Source organism: Molossus molossus, unplaced genomic scaffold, assembly GCF_014108415.1.
Source record: "Molossus molossus isolate mMolMol1 unplaced genomic scaffold, mMolMol1.p scaffold_m16_p_10, whole genome shotgun sequence".
Classification (NCBI taxonomy): Eukaryota; Metazoa; Chordata; class Mammalia; order Chiroptera; family Molossidae; genus Molossus; species Molossus molossus.
The window spans coordinates 46,880,106-46,902,263 of record NW_023425345.1 but is presented as its reverse complement, the minus strand read 5'-3'; the positions used below and the strand labels follow the sequence as shown (position 1 = coordinate 46,902,263).

Sequence of the window (22,158 nt, the reverse complement as noted above, 5' to 3'; positions counted from 1 at the left end):
AAAAAACAAAATTGAAATTCCTTGTGCTAATAACACTTATACTAGTTCTAAATCAAAGCACATTTATAATTTGCAAATAAAGATATAAATACAACTTAACAACACTAGTTTAATATGATGGATAATGTTTTGCTGAAAAACTAAATTATGGTTTTCAACATAAATATGGTAGTGGCTGCTAGGATGTAGGTAGTGGCTGGGTGACTCAGTTCTCCCATTACTTTGTGTAAATATTGAGAAACCTTTCTTCTTACAGTATTTAGTAGTGTAACTTGGGCATCACTTGGCCTGACACCATCATTTATGTGTTATTTACACATATCTTTTCTTATTGATCTGTGACTATTATAATAGTACATGCAATGATAAACAAAAACACTAAGGCAGGCACTGAAATTTCATGACAGTCCTCCAGAAAATGATTTTTCAAATATTCAAGACTATATTAACACTAATCTTAAAATTACTATCATAACAAGACACAAAATGATAGAGTTCTTATAGTTAATATATGGACTGTTAAGAATGCATCCATTTACCTGCAGTTTAATAAACAATATTGTAGAATGACTTAAAGGGGCAAAGATTGGATGCAGGGAGACCAGGAGACGACAGCAACAGTCCAAGAGTGGGGCGGCAAGACCTCGAACCAGAGTGGAAGTGGTGGACATGAACGAGAAAGCCAGAGGGTGGTGACTGATCACTAGCTCCAATGCTCCAGTTTAGTTGAAAGATTCCATTTCTTTATTCAATCACTCATTTCTTCATTGCCCGTCCACCTCTGGGGAGGCTGTCTTTTATGACAACTAAAAATCTGATTTTTGTCATCTGCCATTTCCTCATGGCTTTGTTGAGTGAGGTAAAAAGGTGAAATCTCGATACATAGTTGGTTCTCAATAAATGAGGGCTATTACTAGTCCATTTACATTTACTGAGTTTTAAATCATGTTGGAAAGTGGACTGAATCGGGATAGATAAGACCTGAGCACTGATTCCAAGGAGCTTGCAGTGAGGTGGGACCCTGCCGTGAAATCCTGAGTGAGCCCCGCAGCGTGGTCAGCACAGCGGTGGGGCCTCCACCGCGCTCAGTGCGCCGGCACTGAGGAATGCATCGCCCTCCACCAGCTCCGGGGTGGGGGGGGGGTGCCCAGGACTGCCTTCTAGATGGAGCAGGGTGTTTGGCTGAGCTGGAACTCGGAGAGCATTTAGGTGCTTGTTTGACAGGCCAGCGAGGTGAGGATGGTCATTACAAGTGGAGACGCAGCACTTGCAAAGCTATGGGGGTTTCAGGAGCTTGGAGATGTGCGGGTGGTCTGGTGTGGGCGGGATAAGGAGCGCAGGAGGGAGAGCGGTCCCGGTCCCGGATGAGCTGAGAGTACAGGCAGTAAGACAACACTGAATTCTGAGAACTAGAAGGGAAACCCAACCTGTGGCGTCTGTCTTGCAAGCGTGTGCCACCAGTCATGGGAGGCGCTGAGAAAGCCGGGGTTAAGCAGTGCGCCAAGCCCAGCTGCCAGAGAAGCTGTCCAAAGCTGTGTCCCCAGGTGGCAGGCACCTAGTGTTACCGTGGGTGAGGACAGCAGAATTGTTACAGCCTTTTTCAGTAGATCCTTATAAAAAATGTTCACCATGATCATAGCCTTGACAGCAACTGAGGGAATGATAGTCCTGAAGTGAAAATCTCCCTGAGTAATTGTGTTAAACATTTGAAAGAAAATTTTAATAGTGGAAAGAGCTTTGAAGTAGATCATTATAAGTACACATTTTATACTAATATTTTTTCATAGAACCAAAGGGCTTTTTTGGACAGCATTTTGTTTTAATATTATTCAAATATTGATATTATTCTTAGGATATTGCAGGGTTTTCTTTGTTTTATATGCTAATGCTTATGTTCTTAATTGATAGTTGTGAAGAAAAATCTTATGGATGCTTAAAGCATCGATCTAGGTCATTGTTACAAATAATTCTTTTTTTTTAATGACATGTTGCATATCATTTGTATATAACAGGTCATCTCAGTTTTCTTCTAGTACAGTTTTTTTTTCGTTACTATCATCACTGTAAGTAACATGAAAACATAAACGTAGGCTGGTTTTTCTAATAATGATCATAGTGCCTTAACTTTCTTTGAACTTTCAGTGTGTGATTACCAAGGTTGCCGAAGGGGCACTTAAATTCTGCAGAAGCATAATTAGTACAATGATAGAGAGTAATCCTTCACAGATGGTATAAAGGAATAAGAGAAAATGTACAAAGAGCATGATGAGAACAGGAAGTGGTGTAATACGAATTCTCACTCATGTGGCACAGGCTGAAGTGCGCGTGGGGAGGTGTGGGACATGTACAGAATTAACCCCGCCTCACGCTCCGAACACCGCCCTCCCGCTGCCTGCCAGGTTCTCCTCCTTTATTGAAGCTTGCTCCCAGACCAGCAGAAGAAAATTTCATCGTTCAACATATTCCCACGTTAGTTGATGAACTCATTTACAATTGTGGCTTTTCAAAGCTGACGATGTGTGTGTTGAGATGACTGTTCACAACCAGATCTATTAGAAAAGTGTTCTGTTCTTCCTATGACTTTTCTCTCGCTCATGATGTATTTCAGCTGCAGACATGTCCTGTTGTCTGGCATTGAAGCTTTCCTAGCTTTCTGTTTACCTTTATTTATTCACACACCGATTTATTCATGCATATCAATTTGGATTCTTTGAATAGCAAAGTGTGTGTGAGGGAGTGAGAAAGAAAGATATTAATTGCGCACTTATTGTGTGCCAAACACTCTTTTAAGTGATATGTGTGTGTGTGTGTATACATATATGGCCTGACAGTGACCTATGCACTATTATTATTATTTCCATTTTACAGGTGGCAGCCAAGTTACCCAAGGCTCAGAGAGGTGAAATAACTTGCTAAAGCTGTAAAATAATGGAAATGACATGGAAACCCCATATATACTGACTCCAGAGTGCACACACTTGTTCAAAAATGCTTATTCAAAATGTACATATATTTGTGTAACAAAGGATCAGTATTCACAATTTGTATATTACCTATGTAATTCATATTGACGTTATTTACAAAAACATTTTTCACAATTGTCCCTCATGAGTAGTTGTTGCTGCTTTTTCAATATCGTCAACAATATAAGTGCTTTTACTGACCTTTTAACCTCTCCACCCTCTGCTGACAATATTAGATATCCTTTTTGTACTTTGGGGTACACAGTGATACCAAAATCTGGTACCATATTTCTCAGTGGGTTTTATTACCTTTAGTAAGGGATATTTTCATGCTGCATCTTCTAAATATTAAAGACAGGTAGAAGGATTTGAAGACGAACCCCTCAGGCTTTAGTCTCTAGGTAACTTGAAAAAGGACAGAGAGGAGCTCTGTGGACTGTGATTTGCTCATGTTGTTCCTGGAGAGTCCAGGCTTCTGTCAAGTGCAACTGCATCACAGCCATCAAGGAACCGCCGGTGCAGGTTTCAGAAAGCCATCTCCTCCTGGCGCTCACGTCTTCCGGAAACTGTTCTCCAGGGATCTGTGCTTCTACTTTAGGGTGATTTCAGGCTTTATATAGGGAGACTGGCACAATATAAGTCCTTAATGCTGTATAGAAATGCGGATTGATTTAATGTGAACAATTTAATCCATTTCTTAGTTCTGTAAGGAACAGCGCTGTTACCGAAAATGGGACAGAAAACTCAGGGCCTTAGCAATCAGAGAACCAAATGTAGTGCTGAGTGCTTTGAAAGTATTTGAAAAAGTATCTGGAAGATATGAATCAACTTGTTAAGAAAAATAAATTGTTCTTCAATAGTGTTTGGCTTCAAAGGTAGCTGTCCAGATACTCAGCTTGGTGATAATGAGACGAAGTGATGTGGGAAAGTGCTCAGCATCACACCCAGCTCACAGTCAGCATCACTAAATGCTAACTGCTGTTTGCTTTGCCAGCAGCTGTAGGTAGAGTTAAGAGCTCAGTCTCCACAGTGGACTGTCTGGGCTCAAATCCTGGCACTACCAGTTATCAGCTAGAAAACCTAGGCAGTGGTTCTCAACCAGGGCCAGTTTGGTCTCTCAGGGGACATTTGGTAATGTCTGGAGACATTTGTGGCTGTCACAATTGGAGTTTGGGTCCTACTGGAGGCCAAGGATGCTGCTGAGCATCACAAAGTATTCAGAACAGCATCCCCACAACAGAGAATGATCTTGAGGAACCCTGACCTAGAACAATTAACAAAAATATTTTTTCCTTTATTGATTTTAGAGAGAGAGGGATTGAGAGGGAGAGAGAGATAGAAACATCAATGAAAGAGGACATTGATTGGCCACCTCCTGCACGCCCCTTTGGGGATTGGGCCCACAACCTGGGCAAGTAAGTGCCCTACTTGGGAATTGAACCGGTGACCTCTTGGTGCATGGGTCGATGCTCAACCACTGAGCCACACTGGCCGGGTGACCTAGAACAATTAACTAGTAATGCCTGCTTAGCTAATAGAAAAAAAGCCCTTAGAAAAGTGCTCCATATAATAAGCATTCAGTAAGTTTTGGTTCTTGTTATTCATTCAACAAATATTGGTAGAAGGCTCACTATGTGTCAGACCCTGTCCTAGGATGCTAGGTATACAGTAGGAGCAAAGAGGCCTGGTCCCCACCCTTGAAAAGTTGTTTCTGACTGTAAGGGTTTCTGTAGAGGTGACCACTACTCCTTAGGGGCAGCAGCATCTATCATTGTTGGGGCCACTTCATGTGCTATATGCCCCTCTCTCTTTTATGTGTGTGTGTTTTTTCTTTTTAAATCTGTCTCTTAGAGTTAGAAGAATCCACCCAAAAGAAAAATATTAGCCCATCACACTTACCCGAATTTCAGTGTTACAGATCTCTCACATTGATCCATGTGTAGACACTGCCAGTATCTTCAAGCATATTTTGAGAGTGGAAAGGTCTCTTTCATCAGTGGCTCTCCAGTTAGAGGGTCCTCTTTGCCCAGAACTTCCTCTCTCCTCCCGTACCGGCTGTGAGTATCCTTGGTCTCTCGTTAGCAGTGTTGGGATCCCTGAGTTTTATCTATGCCCTCTTCCTCTTATTTTTTCAGAATTGCCAAGAGCTTCTCATATTCCAGCTCTTGCTTCTATAGCATATTGTGGCCCAGGGAAGGAGAGTCTTTATTCCCTTTATACATGATGCTTGGGGAGGAGACGTTCTTGGGGTCCTAAGTTGGAAGTTTGTGGTTTCACCTGGAGGCGAGGCTGTAAGGGTGGTCAGTGTCAACAGTTTAGGCTTGGATACAGAGGCCTTGTACGCCAACTATTTCCAGTTCTTGAGCCAGTTCTGACCAGGACAAGGAATACGTTAGGACCCCACTCTGACAGTGTGGAGGTACAACTGATTGGAATTCACTGCTGGTGACTGGTACCTCTTGTTCCTAAGAAAAGCCCTGTGCTGCTTTGTGCCTCCCGCGTCATAGCTTTTTCTTACCCTTCACTCTGCCAGTCCAGTTCATATAATAGGGCTTCCACTTTGGTTTCGTCTCAGCTCTGCAGTTCTCTGGGTAACAGTGTCTTGGCACAGAACAGTGTCTGATTACAGAACAATTATCTGCTCCTAACCACCTCCTTCCTCCCTACACCTTATTGTAGCAGTGTAAATTACCGGCAGGTCCACGAGAGCAGCATGCTTCCGGACACTTCATGCTTTGTATGTTCTCTTCCTCTGCCTGCATTTCCCAACCAGAGCCAACTCCGAGTTCACCTTTACCTCAGTGACTATCAGATATTGAACTGCTGGCTCCCTTCTTTAGCATCTAGTCTATGGCTTACTCAGTTATCCCATCCTTCTATCTCATCTTAGCTTCCAGATTTCTCCCTTTCTCACTGAGGTACCAGGTGTTTCTACTGGATTCATCAACCAGAATCTATTGGATTTAAATCAACTACAGCATACTGCAGTAGATTGAATCCTCTGAGGATCTAACCATTATGTATAATATTGCTTCTGTGTAAAAATGCAGGCCAAAATCTTGAAAACTGACCAACTAAGGATGGTTTTAAAACAGCCGAATGTATAAATTGTAGATTGACCCTAGCAAAATGTATATTTGTGTGTATGCGTGTGTTTACATGCTGAATACTGTATTTATATCTCCTGCATTTATGCATGTATTTTATTAAGCAAGAGGGAAGACTGAACAGAATGTTAAAAATAAGAAATCAGAAGAAAAACAAAGTTAGACTTTGTTTCTATTGAATGCATGTAAGATTGTCTGGATAAGGGAGAGAAGGTATGGAAATGAGGAAATATGGGAATGAAACATTGGATGCTGGTATTTAAATAGAAAACATATTGTTGATGTTTAGGCCTAATTTCCTTAATTCAAAATGGAAATATATTTTTCACATATCTGTATGTAATTCAGAGCCATATATAAATGTGATACTAAGGTACAAATACCCATTTTATCTTTCAAATGCTAGGAAGAAAACATTTCTTTGGAAGTAAAATGTGAACAAAAGTGGAAGAAATATATGAATTGAAATAACATTCAAACAGGAATTCTGGAATGAAAGAAAGCAGCCTGTTTTAAACTGCACTCAGATACTATGGTTTCAGTAGAGATTTAAACCCTAGCATTTCTCCTAGCCTGGACTAATGAGATAGTTGAGTCTAGTAATTAGTATGGGCCATGCCTTCCAGGACCTCTCCACAAACCTCTGCGCAGGATAAATTGTGTTTGCTTGTGAGATGATCAGGTATTGCCCAGAGCTGTGCAGCGAGTGCAGGGTTATAAACCTTCGGTGGAGAATCGGGAGTGATGGGAGTGACTTACTATTACACAACCAAGGTAGGTATGTGGCTTTCTCTCCCAAACCTCGAAAAGGAAAATTAATTCAACTCTATTCAACAAATAGAGTTGAACTCCTTCTCTCGTCTTGGGCTATTAGGGCTGGTAGTTATTGGGATAGAAAAGAAGTATTATGTACAATTCTTGCACTCGAAGAGATTGAAATCAGTCTTTCTGAAGATATAAGACTGTCACATAAAGCAGTTAGACAAGAAACAAAGCTATAAGGCAGCACAAAGTGTTACACTGAGAAATAATGAAAGTGCATAGAAACTAATTAAAGCCGTGGAATATCATGAAAGGAGGAGAATTGTTGAGAAGGTGGGATGTGACATGTTAAGTCCCAACTGTAATATGATTCCAGGATTACTTTAATTCCCAGTTCTCTTCTGTTTTACAGAGTGTAAAATATAGTGAAGAAATTATAAGTAAACCACTGTATAGACTTTTGTGTGAATTGTTTAAAAAATCTTATCTTACTAAAAAAATAGCATTAATGTAATTGTTCTGAACATTTGTAGATCAATTCACAACTATCCCCAAAACTATTGGTAGAGCTAAAAGAAGACAAGTCTAGTGCTCAGCTCTGGAAGGTGTTTCTGGCCATTGAATTATAAATTATTTTTTTCTGACATTCTAGAAATGTATAACACTTCTAAGAAATATTTAACCAACATTATAATAATCTGAGGAGGAGAAAGTATTGAATCTACCATCTGAGACCCTCTGTTTTTCCTTTTTTAAAGCATCATTATCTTAGAATGCTACAAAGATGACTTCTTTTCATATGTAGACTTGTCAGTTCATATTCCAAGGGGAAAGGAGAATGTTTTTGGTCTTAACATATAGCAACATAAAATACTATATTGTACATTTTTGTATGTATTATAGTTTAGTTCATTGGGATTATCATTTACTCTATTTTTAAATCATAATATTAAACTAGGTGTCAATGTAAAGGAATATTTGAAGGCAAAAATAAATCTGTAGCCTTTACTTATTTATTTGAGCAAACAATACACAATTATGCAAAGGCATAGAGCAGGTGGCAAAGTCACTACCAATAAACAAGACAACTGGCCATACTTCTTGTTTTCTACATGGACTGTGCTAAAAAGGAGAATTACAAAATTGGTCCCTGCCCTGGGAAAGCTTATCACAGAATGATAGAAGATAGAATGTGACCCAAAATATACATATCAACAGTAGTGATGAAAACAGTATTTGCCTCCTTCCTTCTCTGCTTGCATAGCATCCAGATTTACTCTAACTAAGCCTCTCAACACATTGTTTTGGTCTTCCTTTCTAGACTTAAACATAACTAACTAATGATACAAAAACTCTTTATTTAGGGGAAATTATATCTATATTTGTTGCTTCCAGGGATCAGTAAACTATGGCCCCTCAGGACAAATTTGAGGCCTATTTTTGTATGACTCCTTGAGCTAACAACAGTTTTTTAATTTTAAGATGATTATAAAATAAAATAAAAGAATATCTAACAGAGATGTATGTGGCCTTCAAAGCCTAAAATATTTACTCTCTGGCCTTATACAGAAAATTTTGCTGATTTTTGTTTTGAAGAATGATCACCCCCCACACACCCCCTCCACCCCCTAGGAACATCTGAATAAGTCATAAGAAATTTTTGGAGATTTAGTACTTAGGGAATATGCTAAGCTCCTATAGCAGAGAGACCAAAATGCAGTGTTCAAGAAAGAAAGAAATTGATTGCTCATCTAACAATCTAGAGGTAGGCAGGTGATTCCAGAGCTCATGAGTAGATCTGCCATGAGATTATTTGAGGCCCCACAATGCCCTTGTCCTTATTGAATTGCTTGGTTTACCACCACAACATCCCTATTCCAGTCCTAGAGAAAGGATAGTGGAGAGCAGTCAGTTTCCTTTTCAGTAATAAAGTCTGGATTGTAGCTCATGTTACTTCTCACTTCTTATTGGCCAGAACCAAAGTCACCTGGCTGCTTTAGCTGCAAAGGAGACTGGGAAATATAATTTCTAGTTGCACAGGTGGGAGTAGGGGATTTAATTACTAAAAAGAAGAGAGCCCTGGCCGGTTTGGCTCAGTGGTTAGAGCGTCGGCCTGCGGTCCAGAGAGACCCAGGTTCGGTTCCCGCTAAGGGCACGTACCTCGGTTGCAGTTTGTCCCCGACCCTGGTTGGGTCGTGTGGGTGGCGACCACTCGATGTGTCCCTTCACATCGATGTTTCTCTCTCTCTCTCTCCCTCCCACTCTATCTGAACAAAATGTCGAAAAATGTCCTCGGGTGAGGATAAAAAAATAAAAATAAAAATAAATAAATAAAAAGAAGAGAATTATTGCTGTTGGAGGATAACTAGCATTCTCTGATACAGTGAGGTAGATGGTTCGTAGTATTGCATTATTTCTGATCTCTATTACTGAATGCTTAGCAGGTAGCAAGTGCTCAGCATACATTTGTTGAGTTGATTAAAGTCAGCACAAAACTGGAGGCAATCCTTAGCCCAGGAATGGGCATTGAGGGAGAAATCCTAGTCTTGAAATGGGGGAGACAAAATCTTGGTGGGATTAGATGTAAGGTTCCTGAGAATAGATCAATCAGTAGTGGAGATTATATAGGTTCTAGTAAGGTGAAGTTCAAACACTAGTTTAGATAGGAAGTAAATCTTCTGTGCTGTATTTAGGTGTAATATCAGATTTTAAATAGTGAAATTAATTTAGAAAAACTCATGGGGCTGGGGAGAACTCCCAAAGGGTGGTTAAACTGTGTGGGAACAGGGTATGAGGATACACGGGAGTTGGGGTAATATTTAGTAAATGGGGCAAGTGCAGTAGCCCCCACAGTTCAAAATTAGGCAGCCGTTATTTGATGGATCTAGCATTCTGACCCTCTTTAGCAGGATTCATCCATTCCTGAGGCATGGCAGAGAGAACTGGCAAGATCCTTCCAGAATATCAGAACCTCAACAATGCAGATAGTGTGCAGGCAGAGTTTGGTGTTCTAGGCTGGGTAACTGAAACAAAGCTCAACTTTGTACATTGGGCCAACATAGCATGGCTGGGAAAGGCTTTATTAGAGGCTGCACAAATTAGCACAACTCTTTTTTTGTTGAATTTCTGAGCAACAAGACTTAATTCTGAGCCCCACTTCTGATTTTCTGTTACATTGCCATACCTGACTCAGAAACCAAGGGGAAGCAGATTCAGAGAAACAAAGGCAGGGGTTGACATAAAGGCTAGTGTCTGAAACTGGATTGAGAAGCTGATTATATGTGCCCTGTGTCCTTTGATACTTTATAATGCTGTTTTCTTTCTTGCTGTGAAAATAATAATAGTTGAAAAAATAGCACAATTTTGATAGGGTGATTGATTAATCATAACTGTTATTTTGGTGTATTATTTTTCTAAAATAATTTGACTATTATAATTAAAGAAGAATAAAAGCAGAACAATCCAAAAATTGATATCTCAGGTCAAATTGGCCTGTTAGGTGGAAGATGAAATTGTGCATTTCAGCACTTCATCTCTGCATAATTGATGGGCACTATGTACTATCTCTGGCTATTCAGCAAAGATTCTGCTAGAATCTGTGCAATCTGAGGTTGCAAATTTATAACCTCACATTTTATAGATGTAAAACTATATTATAGATCTCTATTGCTTTTTCTTGTCAATTAATGGGTATAATCAAACATTAAATACATAAAATAGAAATCTCACCTGATCCTATTATGTTTTCTTCTTTTTACACAAATAATTGTCCTAAAGCTGAGTCCAAAACACTAGCACCTATGTGGATAAAAAGATAGTCAGCTTTATGAATGAACATTTATTTTTTCTTCTCATACTTCTGGGGACTGTATGAATATTTGACTAGACCACAAAGAAAGTAAAGGAATGACTTATGGTTTATTTTTCCACTTAAAAAAATCTGTATGTATGCTTATCTTTTGTACTTATAGTTGCTCTCTTAACAGCTAAATACTTTATAAAGAGTAATTATATGTTTACTTAAGCTATAGCTAGATACTACATATGGGATAATTTACAAGCAGAAAAAAAAGCCTAATTCTTGAATTTACACACTTCAATATTATTGTGAGTAATTTGTTAATTTAAGCAATAGCTCATACATTGTTAACTGGTATCAGTATGCAAAGGTGTGGCTAATAGGCTTTTTGATTTTAGCCTTAGTTAAGGCTAAGACCAGTGAAAACTTATTTATTATTTTTACAATTAAAATAAATTCAAACATTTTATTTACTCAAGGTTTCAATAGCTTTAGTCAAGGCAGAAACATGTTTCATAAAGTATAATAGTCCATGAATTTAATTTTCCCTATGTATTTAAAGCATTGGGTCATGACACTAGCTGACAAATTGTATGCATTCATTTGGGTTCAATCTGATCTAATATTTTGGATTGGTTTAAATAAAGATCCTGAAAATTACTGATTCTTTTAAAATCATTATTTTTAAAAATTTTAATTTTATTTTTAAGTTAAATTTATTGGAGTAACATTGGTTAAAAAGATTTTAATTGGTTTCAATTTTTAAAAAATTCAATTATAGGTGGCACACAATATTATATTAGTTTCAGGTGCATAACAATATTACTGATTCTTAAGTCTGTTACTTATGTTCAAATGATGTTGAGACTGCCATCTACAGATAATGAAGTGTTATCAACAGAGGAATACAACCAGTCTAATAAAGTGTGGATGGCATCATCATCATCATCATCATCATCATCATCATCGCTTCATCATCATCTCTTTTATTTGCTTAACATTTCTGCTGATTCAATCTTAGTCTTGAGCTGAATTGTAGTCTGGAGAAGAGATGATAAAGAGGATACTGTTTTGGCTCATTTATCCTCTTGATTTTACTGGTAACAAAACAGCTGGTAATTTCACTAGTGAGATTCTGAGGTACTGCTTCATACTAGCCCGACGCATTAAAAGCTCAAGTGCCAATTTAAATTTTAATCTACAGTGAGGGTTATAACAGTGAACTAAACCAGAATACTCATATTGGTTGAACTTTACTGCTCCTTCTGAAGGAAAATGTAGCTGGGAAGCCAAATTATTATCAGAAAGTTATTTGTTAGCATGGAATAGAAATAAGCAAAATGGAATGATCTCAATAAGTTGCATTATGACTGTTATATATAAAATTTTAATACTTTAATTTGAAGCTCCAAATTATAGAGACATTTTATTGTTTGTAGCTCTCCTACATCCTAACTATATTTTGTTCTACATTATTAATGAAAATTCCAACAAGTGAGTCATGAATGGTTTGCTTAAAGTCAACCATTTAGTTGTTAAATCCAGGAGTAGAACCTGCTTTTGTTTTTGTTGTTTTTTTGAATGGTTGGTTGATGCTTATATTTCTGAATATATTAATGTAGCAAGTTTATATGTGGCTTAATATTCCCAACATTAAACCAACAAACATTTTTATAAATAATACATGAGGAAACATTTGTTTATTGTGCATTGGATCAAATTATAATTAGCTGTAGATATGAAAGAAGTTTTTAAGATTGTTTAGGGGTTTAGTGAGAATAAAACATAGAAGGGGAATTTCCAGACTGGCTTTCCAAGCGTGTATCCTTGTAGTCTCTTAACCTAGTAATGGAAGGGCATGTAGATATCTAAAGGGTGAGTATGTGTCATTACTAAGTGTAGGTTTGCCCCATTCAAAAGTTGTGGATTACTGATACGTTTTTTCCAATAACTTTTTAAGAAGAATTATTTGAAAATCATTTTTTGAAAGCTTTTGGTTTTAAAATTAATTACAGTTTGCAATTTAATAGTTTAGAGTATGTGGCTGAGAGATTATATGATATGAATACTTTTGTAGATTTGAAAAGCCTGAACTGATCTGAAGATCAAGAGAAATGCATTTATTTATCTTCAGAATATATTTTTATAGAAATTAACTTAAAATGAGGATCCATCCACTTTTCAGACTATGCAATCACTGCCATGTTGGTAGAGCACTATTGTGTAATAACAGGAAACACATTGGCCTGAGTTGGGATCCTGGCTCTACCATTGAATTTGATAGGTTCATTCCTATATCCTATCACAATTGCTTTTGATGGTTCTGTTGGAGGAGGTTGCTGAGAGGACATGACTGCCAGTTGACCCATGAGCTGGATCCAGGCAATTGGAGGCTTCTCACCTCCTCCCCTGACCTTAGAATGTATGCTCTCCCCACCATTTCCATGGTAGGAGCTGGTTTCAAAGACGCAACCTTAAGAGAACAATGTGTTGTTGAGACCATCTTGATTGAATATGTGACTGAACCCAGTTGAGGGATGTATATAAACTTTAAGATTCTTGTGGGCCTTGGCAGAGACCTACTTGTCTTTCAGCCACCAAGACAAGCCTCATAAGTAAATTACCTTGCATATTAAATCTGCTACCTACTAGTCTGGAGTGGCCTGCCAGCTTCTTCAGTCTCTTCTTGGCCTCCATGTATTGGGCCAGTTCCAGGTTTCACTTGGGAGTCTCCTGAGGTTTCCAACCAAGTTCCTAATGTAGTAAGTTCATAGAATGACCTCTGATTTTGAGTCAATTATGGTGATAATCCCAAGTGTCCTGGCTTCCCTGTGCCTCTTTCCTCATTTGTAATTTCTATTATTATGGACCTAACGATCCCATTTATTCTGAGTGCTGTGAGGCTTAGAGGAGATTGTTTATGTTTAAGTACTTTGCAAACTGCATATATAGTGTTAATAAGATTATAATGGTTTTTAAGATTGTTACTATTACTTTGCCTTGGAAGTTTGCACTCTAAAGACATGGATATATTGAAGGGAGAGTAAGAGCAGTGGACAATAAATATAGTAATAGTTCTAATTTGGTGTATTTATAACCTGAATTTAGAAGACAACAACCTTTCATAGTCAGAGACTGAAAAAAAATTGGTGAGTTGAAACATTCTTAGTCAAATATACTATGCCTGAGATTAGACTGTTTTCATAATTGAATTTGCACATGGTATTTTTATTACTCTGGTTATGTGTGTGTAGGGGAGTCAATTTAAGTTTCTACACACTACGGATGGGGTAGAGACCCGTCAGTGGGCAGAGACTCATTTAATTTATGATGGCAATTATAATGATGCAGTTTAAATGTAAAAGAAAATAATTCTTACCAATTTCTTTGTTACTGAAAGATAGACAAATCCCTTCCCTTTACTTTTACTACTAATGCACTAAAACTATTTTTAAAAGATCCAACCTGACTCTCTTTTTCAGTAAACACCCATATTGACCATCACATACATAATTGCATTGAGCTACAGCCTATCAGCCTCTTTTAAAAATACCAGTCTCTCTCTCTCCCTCTTAACTATGTATTTGGGGTCTACATAGCATGTTGTTTAAATCCCCAGAAATTGTTACTACATCCCCGTATGGACTCATCACTCCATCCTGGTAGTACCATGACTAAAACGAAATATTTTGATGTAATTGCTTCTGAACTGCTTCATTATTTATTAACAACTTGCTTTAAAATGCCACTAGTTGTTTTCTCAGTGGGATTTTTAACCTCTGCACACATTAAAAATGAAAATGTTGAGACAAACTTTTGTTTTAAACTCAAGCAGTTCTCCAGGTAAAAGCACCCAGTACAGCATGGGCACATTGCTAAGTTTTTCTGTAGGTCTTAGAAGTAGCATTAAAGGCTCTTTTTCTCAGCCCTTCTTTGGAAAGAAATTCAGTTTACATTGATTTTTGGCCATAAAAGGATGATCATTTATAGTTCTCTAGAAACAGAGAATGGTAGGCAAGATTTTATCTTAAGAATAATTTGCCCAAATATTTTATGTTAATTTTCAAATGTGGAAACTGACATATGGTGGCTATATTTGGAATAGTTATAATGAAAATAAGCTCAGAAAGTTGCCACAAGGGTCTTATGGCTTTTGGTAGTTTTAGTGGGTCCACAGCCTCATTGCTTATAAGAGCAGTAATAATAAGTATCATAACCCTAATAGCCAACACATGGTGTTTGCGACACACCTCGTGCAGCTAATGTCCATGGCTGGCCTTGGAGCCTTGTTTTTCTGGGTTCAGAGCTTGTTCTGATAACCTCCACTCTTTATTTCTCTATGCTTATTCCTGACAGGAGGTCTTGTTGAGAAATTGCTTAATATATACCTGAATTAAATTATGAATTCTGAAAACTGAGATGATAACAAAGATAAAGTAAAATTAATTCTCACACGGTAGTTTCTTTGACTTGATTTTTTGGTGAGGAACAGAATCAGGTTTATAGTAATAATCATGGGAGTTCAGAAGTCCCTCTGAACATTATATAATCTCTGAGATGAAAAGAGAAGGCAGGAATGCTAATTTTACGAATTGGAAACAGAAATGCAAATGAGGAAAGTGACCTTTCTTAAAATCACTTCTAAGCTAGTGACTTAAGAAACTAAAAATGTTATCTTATATAACTGCTTTTTCCTGGATTGTTTTCTGTGGTGGTGCTCTCGTATTTGCATTTCCCTGTGAGCGGCAGTGAAGCTTGGGTAGAGGATGCCTTGTTTGGGAGGCAGTGCAATTTAGTGGAAAGAATACTGGAACAGAATTTCCATCCCATTATACCTCTAGCATGCCGTGTGCCTTTGGGTGAGTCACAGGAGCGTTCCTTGGCTCACTTTAGTCCTGGAAAAGGAAAATAGGAACTGTTGTCCCTGTCAAGTTTCCAGGGCTTTGTGAGAACAAAATGGAATGTTGGTTCAAAATTAGTACATTGATCATGACAGAATTGCAGATTATTGTTAAACATTGGAGTTGTGACTATCAGAACTGAGGGAGTTTCTTTTTTGAAAATAACAAGGTTTATTTTTCCGGAAAATCTGAGCAAATACCCTGGACCTGAGTTTATCGCCCTGGACAGGTGCCCGTTCCTGATTCGAATACTGCAGACAGAGCAGGTGATGTGCTATCAGTCAGAGTTCTTTCCTGCACAGAGGAAGTTGTGGGGAGGGATCATTTTTCAGTGGTAAATAAGAGGGTTTTTCTTTTCTTTTTTTCTTTAACCAAGAGAGTACATGATGCTGGTGACAGAAACAACAGGTGTCCATTACATAGGCACAGGAGGTCCTGCCTGTCCAGTCCAGCCTTCCTCTCCAGCCCCACCCACCGGGCTGCTCTTCACTGTGTTACACACGGCATGCCTTTTCCCTGCTCTGCTTTGTCACAGTCTAGTCCTATGACAGCATGCTTTCCACTCTCTTCTGTAGCTGGTGAACCCCTGATCAAATGCCATCTATTTTATGAGATCCTTTCCTTCAGATGATGTTGCTTTATCCTCCGCGATCCAAAAACACTTTGTTGTACCTATGTATGTGACAGCATTTTCTTCATTGTGTTGGAATTATATATTCCTTTCCCTAGTTTGTGGGTATCTTGAGGGCTTCTCCATCTGTGCATTCCCAATGATGGACACAGCCCAGGTGATTACATTTTTATTCCATACATTTATAGGGCTGGAATGATAGTGAGCTTTGGGTTAATCCTATAGTCTCAGTTGTGGTTCTCAGTGAGATTTCTGCTGCCCCGCTCCCAAGGAACGCTTGGGAACATGCGAGAGAACATTGATTTGTCCCAGTGACTGGGGAGTGGGTGCCACTGGCCTTCAGTGGGCTGGGACCCAGGCTTTCTAAATGTTCTGCAACTTATAAGACAGTTCTGCACAAGGAGGGCTTGGTCTCTCCAAATGCAGTAGTTTCCCCACTGAGAGCTACTTAACTAGTCTACCTAGTCTAAAGCTTAAAAATAAGAGAATGATTTGATCACACAGAAAAACTGATTTTGGCTCCCATAAACCCTTTGCACACACTATGAATAGGAGAACCTTATGCTCAGTTAGCAGATGACCTGAATGGTGGTTCTCTCCTGTCCACTAATCCATTTCTCTCCCTACTTATTTCCCATGTACGCTTTGGGTGCTGAGGTTGGAGGGCAAGACTGTGCCAGGTGGAAGAGCAGGGTAAAGTTGCTGCTCTCTCAGGCAGACCTCCCTTGGCTAGGCTTTCTCTGAGCCAGGGGCGGGGCATGTGGGAATGAAGTTCTATGTAATTCTTTCAACAAACATGGTAAGATAACTTGATCTAATGTTTCATCCACTGTACAGAAGGCTGAGAGTGACTAATTGCAATGATCTTTTAAAAATTCTATTTAGAGCAAACCTTCTGGCTAAAGACATCAGTGTGGAACATGGCACTTAGATTTAAATCCAGTTTTCTGCCATGAGGTGTCAGAAAAGCTAAATACCTCTGTTGTGCTCTGTTAGGTCCCATTCTAGAAAGCACATCTTTTTGTTCATCATCATTGACACTGATGTGGCCGTGGTACGTGGGATAGAGGAAGTGTGCAAGGAGAACACTTGGGAGTGTGCTTCTCCAAACAGGGTTCTTTGATTCTTTGCCTCAAAGGTGACATTTTGGAAAAAAAGATTCCTGAAACACAGTTCAGTAATTCTTGTTGTTTACTATCCTACTAAATGTAGCATAAAGTCTTGTTGAAAGAATTTAACAGGAGAGTTTGAAACTTGTCATTTATTGGTTATTACTTGATAACATTTCTTGAAAATTTTTGCATGTAAAGGGTACTTTGTAAAACCAAATTCTAGTCTATTTAGTGTATGTTTCTCTTTTTTAGACATTCCCAGAAGTATTAAAGCATCCACTGCTACAGCTGAACAGTGTTTTCAGAAGCTGAGAAATAAACATGAATTTACTATTTTGGTGACCCTAAAACAGACCCCCTTAAATTCCGGAGTTATTCTCTCCATTCACCACTTGGATCACAGGTAAGTGTGTGGGGAGGCATTTTCTATGTTTTTATTATATCTGGTTAAATGAGCACATTAAAGGGAAGTAAACAAAAGTAAGATATGCGATATCTAAAACTGGCTTAAAACAGCCAGAATAATTTTGCTGCATTATGCAAAATCACAAACAGAAGTAATTGAGATCTGCCTAAAAGCAGAGGAGCTGTGCTTTTGATGTTGCTAAGAGCACCCAGAAGACACCATTTCTAAAACAAATTTATTAGTCACTAAATTCTTCATGAGATATCTTCCTCAATGTTAAAGTCAAACATACTTCTTAATTTGTGACTAGATTAAAAAACACTATATTCTGTTTCTTTAGGAAATTGCCTGGGTTTAGAGTTTAATACTCATAGAATTTTATCCCTGACATATATAACCTTTTGTTCAACGCAGTTCTTAGACTGCAGTGGTTAAAGCTGTATTCTTGGATGCACGTTGAATCAAAATGCTGTCTAGTGTTTCCCAGCTTCTTGCATGTGTAGAAGTATGATTAGGAGAGCCGATGGGAGTAATGGGGAGGAGGAAAAAGAAATTCATTCATGGCACTTGGCATATACATTAATCACACACCTGACAGTGGTTCATTCCTTCCTGAAAGAATAACCACAGTTCTGCCAATGAAAAGTCCCTTCATGTTCATTATTTTGAATTCCTGCACTACCACTTACCATCTTTGGATGTTGAGCCAGTCACACAACCTCTCTGCACCTCATTTTTCTCATTTGTATTTATTTATTTATTTTTTAATCCTCATCCGAGGACATTTTTCCATTTTTTGTACAGACAGAGTGGGAGGGAGAGAGAGAGGGAAACATCGACGTGAAGGGACACATCGAGTGGCTGCCACCCACACGACCAACCAGGGCCGGGGACAAACTGCAACCGAGGTACATGCCCTTAGCGGGAACCGAACCCGGGTCTCTCCGGACCACAGGCTGACGCTCTAACCGCTGAGCCAAACGGGCCAGGGCTTTCTCATTTGTAAAATGAGGATAATAATAGTTGCTTTATAGGTTGTTGTGAAGATTAAAGAGTTTATACTTGTAATGTGTTTTCTGGTGTGGGCAGAAGCCTCGTGGTTTCTCTCATCAGAGATGAGGCTACCTTAGACTTTTCACATCTTTACTAAACACTGAAGGGCAAACAGAAGCAAATATGTGGAGAGCAAAATATAGCAAGAGGACATGGAAAGGAGAGTTCTCGATCACACTCTGTCTGGCTTACTCTTAGGGCCTTACAGCGTCACTTAGCTGTTAGTGGCAGAGTCAGGACCCAACCCACTTCTGAGTCTTGAGGCCAGTGTTTTTACAAATCCATGTGACATCTCCTAACCTCCTGTCACCCGGACAGGCCTTGGGTTATGGTTCGTGTTGTCCTTTTTTCCTGTTATTGTTCCTGAAGTTATCCTTCTTCCCCTAGTCTCAATCTTGCCCATCTATTTATCTCACCATTTCCTGAACACTTATTTATTTATTCTCTTCCTTTCACACGCCACAAAATTTAAGGTGTTTTATAGAGATATCTATGGGGCAACATGATATAAATAAAATGAATACGTAGATCAGGGCAAAGAAAAAATGGAAACCTACTTGGATGATGAGGACAATGAAACTATTCTTGATTCTGAGGCCGGAGACATATTTCCCCTGTGGCCTTCTGTGGGCAAATAGAGTATCTTGAGAGGAACAGTTCAGGGGGCTTCCTGTCTCTGGGGACGTCATGCCACAGTGCACTTTGGTAAAAGCACACCTGCAGTGATGCCGGTGACGCGGGTCTCGGTGTGAGGTCTTTGAGACAGTGCTGCCTTGGAGGCCCTCGGTTGTGGGTGTGAAAGTCCTGTGCAACCAAGTTTTCCTGCTCAACATGCCAGTGGTGCATACCGTATGAAACTCTGATAACAGACCATGTCCTCCAAGAAATAGTCCATGTCGACTGCTTTCCTCAATTTGACTTTTGAGAATAATACTGATTCTACTTGGACTTCTTTGATAAATGCCCAGATTTTAGCTATTTTCTTGTTGACAGTTCAATGCGAGTTAAGTTGAAAAATGAGAGTTAATGTTGAAAACCGCCTGTCAACATGAGTGTTGACCTCTCATCCTTTGGCAGGAGCTAGGCGTGGGCCCCGCTCTCCGTAAGGTCCTTCCTGGCTCGTGGAAGAGCGTTGCTGTGCGGAGCTCTTTGTGGGAGGTGGGTGGAGCGAGGTGGTGGTGCTTCGTGGGAGCACATGTGTTGCCTGCTCGGTAGGAAGCACAAGAACAAGAGCTTGAGTTGCTCCTCTGTGGAGTAGGCTCGGTGAATTAGAGAGCACCTGATCTGCAGACGTTGATGCTGTCTGCAGAGCAGGTGTGCATTGGCCTCTCGGCTCTGCGCGGGTCGCTGCCTCCAGTCTCATCTCCATGCGGGCTGATTTGCAGCCTGCACTGGAGCCGAATTAAGCAGGGGAAGGCAGTAAGAAGTACACTGTGGGCAGCACTCTGCTCCGGCTCTGGCAGAGGTGGACAAAGGGGTGTCATTCAGTAGGGGCCCAAATGCCAGGCACCGTGGCCAGTCTGCTCATCACCTGCATGTCACGCTTCCTCCCTCTCTGCTCCTACTTCAGAACACACTCAGGTCTCTGTGGAGCTTCCACTGACCTTTGCAGCTCACAGGATTCCTCCCTCCTTTGCCTCCAAAGCTGTTTTTAAATGTGTGCCACCTTGGCGTTCTAACATATCACCTTATATTGCTATTCATTGTTTCATAGATATGTATGTATTAACTGTACAGGAGATGTTAGAACTATCATTTGCTGCTTTTGATCCCAGTGGTGATGAACATTTATTGAGGGTTTAAAATATTTAAATTGTAATTAAAAAAATTGGTAACACATTTCAGGGGTCAACATTTAAAAGGCACAACAAAGTATAAAGTCTACCCCCATCCCTATCCCTGGGGGATACCACTATTATCATTAAAGACATTTTAAAAATAAGAAAAGTTTAAAGAAGAAGTCAGCCACCAGTGTTGTGCTGGAGAGGGTTCCTACTGGCATGTAAGGCTGGCAGCTTTGTAAGCCCGTGACATTTGTCTGGTAGCTTCGCGTAGAACAAGGTGTGATTATCTACACCTTGGAAATCAACAATGCTACAAAGCAGCGCCTTTTTAAAAAAGAAAATGTATTTTTTATTGAGAAATACTGTTTTAATAAGGACTTTAAAAGTATTGCTCTTCTATCTTTCCCATGCAAGTGGATACATATATCACTGCCTTAGAATTATTTCTCTGGAGAGCAGAGAGCCAGCTCTCACACCTGCACCCGCCCTGCTGCTGGTAGTCGGGCATCGGGAGAACCGCCCCAGGGCTCTGGGATGCACTTTCTCACCCTTTTCCAGGTGTGCTTGGGTGTTTGTGTCCACTTTTACATAGTTACCAACAACTGTTGATTGGGTTTGAGATTTGTTTTTGCTGTCAGTGATTATGCATTCATCGTGTGAACTCCATTTATTTATCATGCTGTCATACACACATAATAAACATTTGGTGAATGAAGAAATGAGTGAAAGATCAAGAGAAAGACCATCATCAGTGCACCAAGAATCATAAATGATCTCACAAAGTTTTTGCCGGTCTAGGGCAAAGGTTCTGGATAATCTTCAAATTTCTCTATTGATGGGCGTGCCTCATCTATCCTGAAATGTCCTTAGCTCTAGTGTGAGGATTTCACTAACTGGTAGCTACAGCCTCCAAACAGCTACAAGTCAAGTTCTAAGAGAACAACGACACCTGTAATGAGCTGTATGACAACGTCACAGCCACTGTGTTAAAGCTGGAAACCTAGTCACACAGCTTTGTGGTTTGGACATATGAGACTAGTGGACACGCTGTGCATTCTGGGGTATCTGAAGTGAGCTGAGAGCAACACAAAGAGCAGGGAAGGTAGACACACAGCATCGCAGAGCTGGGAGAGAGCCACCCTGTGCCCTGAAACAGCGTCGAGCAGAGTAGCACAGTTACGAAACTACTGGGAACCTCGACAGCAGTGTCCTGCTGTTCTGGGAACAAAGTCTCATTTGTCTTCCTAGCTGGAGTTGCTGGTTTCAAATGGTGTTTTCAAGTAGGGGCTAATATTAAAAATTAGACCACAAACTTCATGTGAGCAAATTGCAAAAAACGTGTAGGCTCTTCAGCCATTTCTTTTTTTATTTTTTCTTTTCTTCATTGATTTTTTGAGAGGAAGGGAGAGGGAGAGAGAGGTAGAAACATCCATGAGAGAGAACATTGATTGGCTGCCTCCTGCATGCCCCCACTGGGAATCAGGCCCACAACCTGGGCATGTGCCCAAACCAGGAATCAAACCAGTGACCTCCTGGTGCATGTGTCAACCACTGAGCCACATTGGCTGGGTGGCTCTTCAGCCATTTCTCTGTATGTTTAGCCAACATCAGTATTACCTAAAAACAACAGACAATAGTAT

The 22,158-nt window shown here is 39.6% G+C and overlaps 1 protein-coding gene across 1 annotated transcript in view; it reads left to right on the top strand.

Annotated features, from left to right (window-relative positions):
- The window catches only part of NELL2 (neural EGFL like 2), a 329,161-nt gene that overhangs the window by 26,336 nt on the left and 280,667 nt on the right, over positions 1–22,158 (top strand). Inside the window, exon 3 of the mRNA XM_036251838.1 lies at positions 17,528–17,678. Coding sequence (XP_036107731.1) covers positions 17,528–17,678 — 151 coding nt within the window. The remainder of the gene's footprint in view (positions 1–17,527; positions 17,679–22,158) is intronic.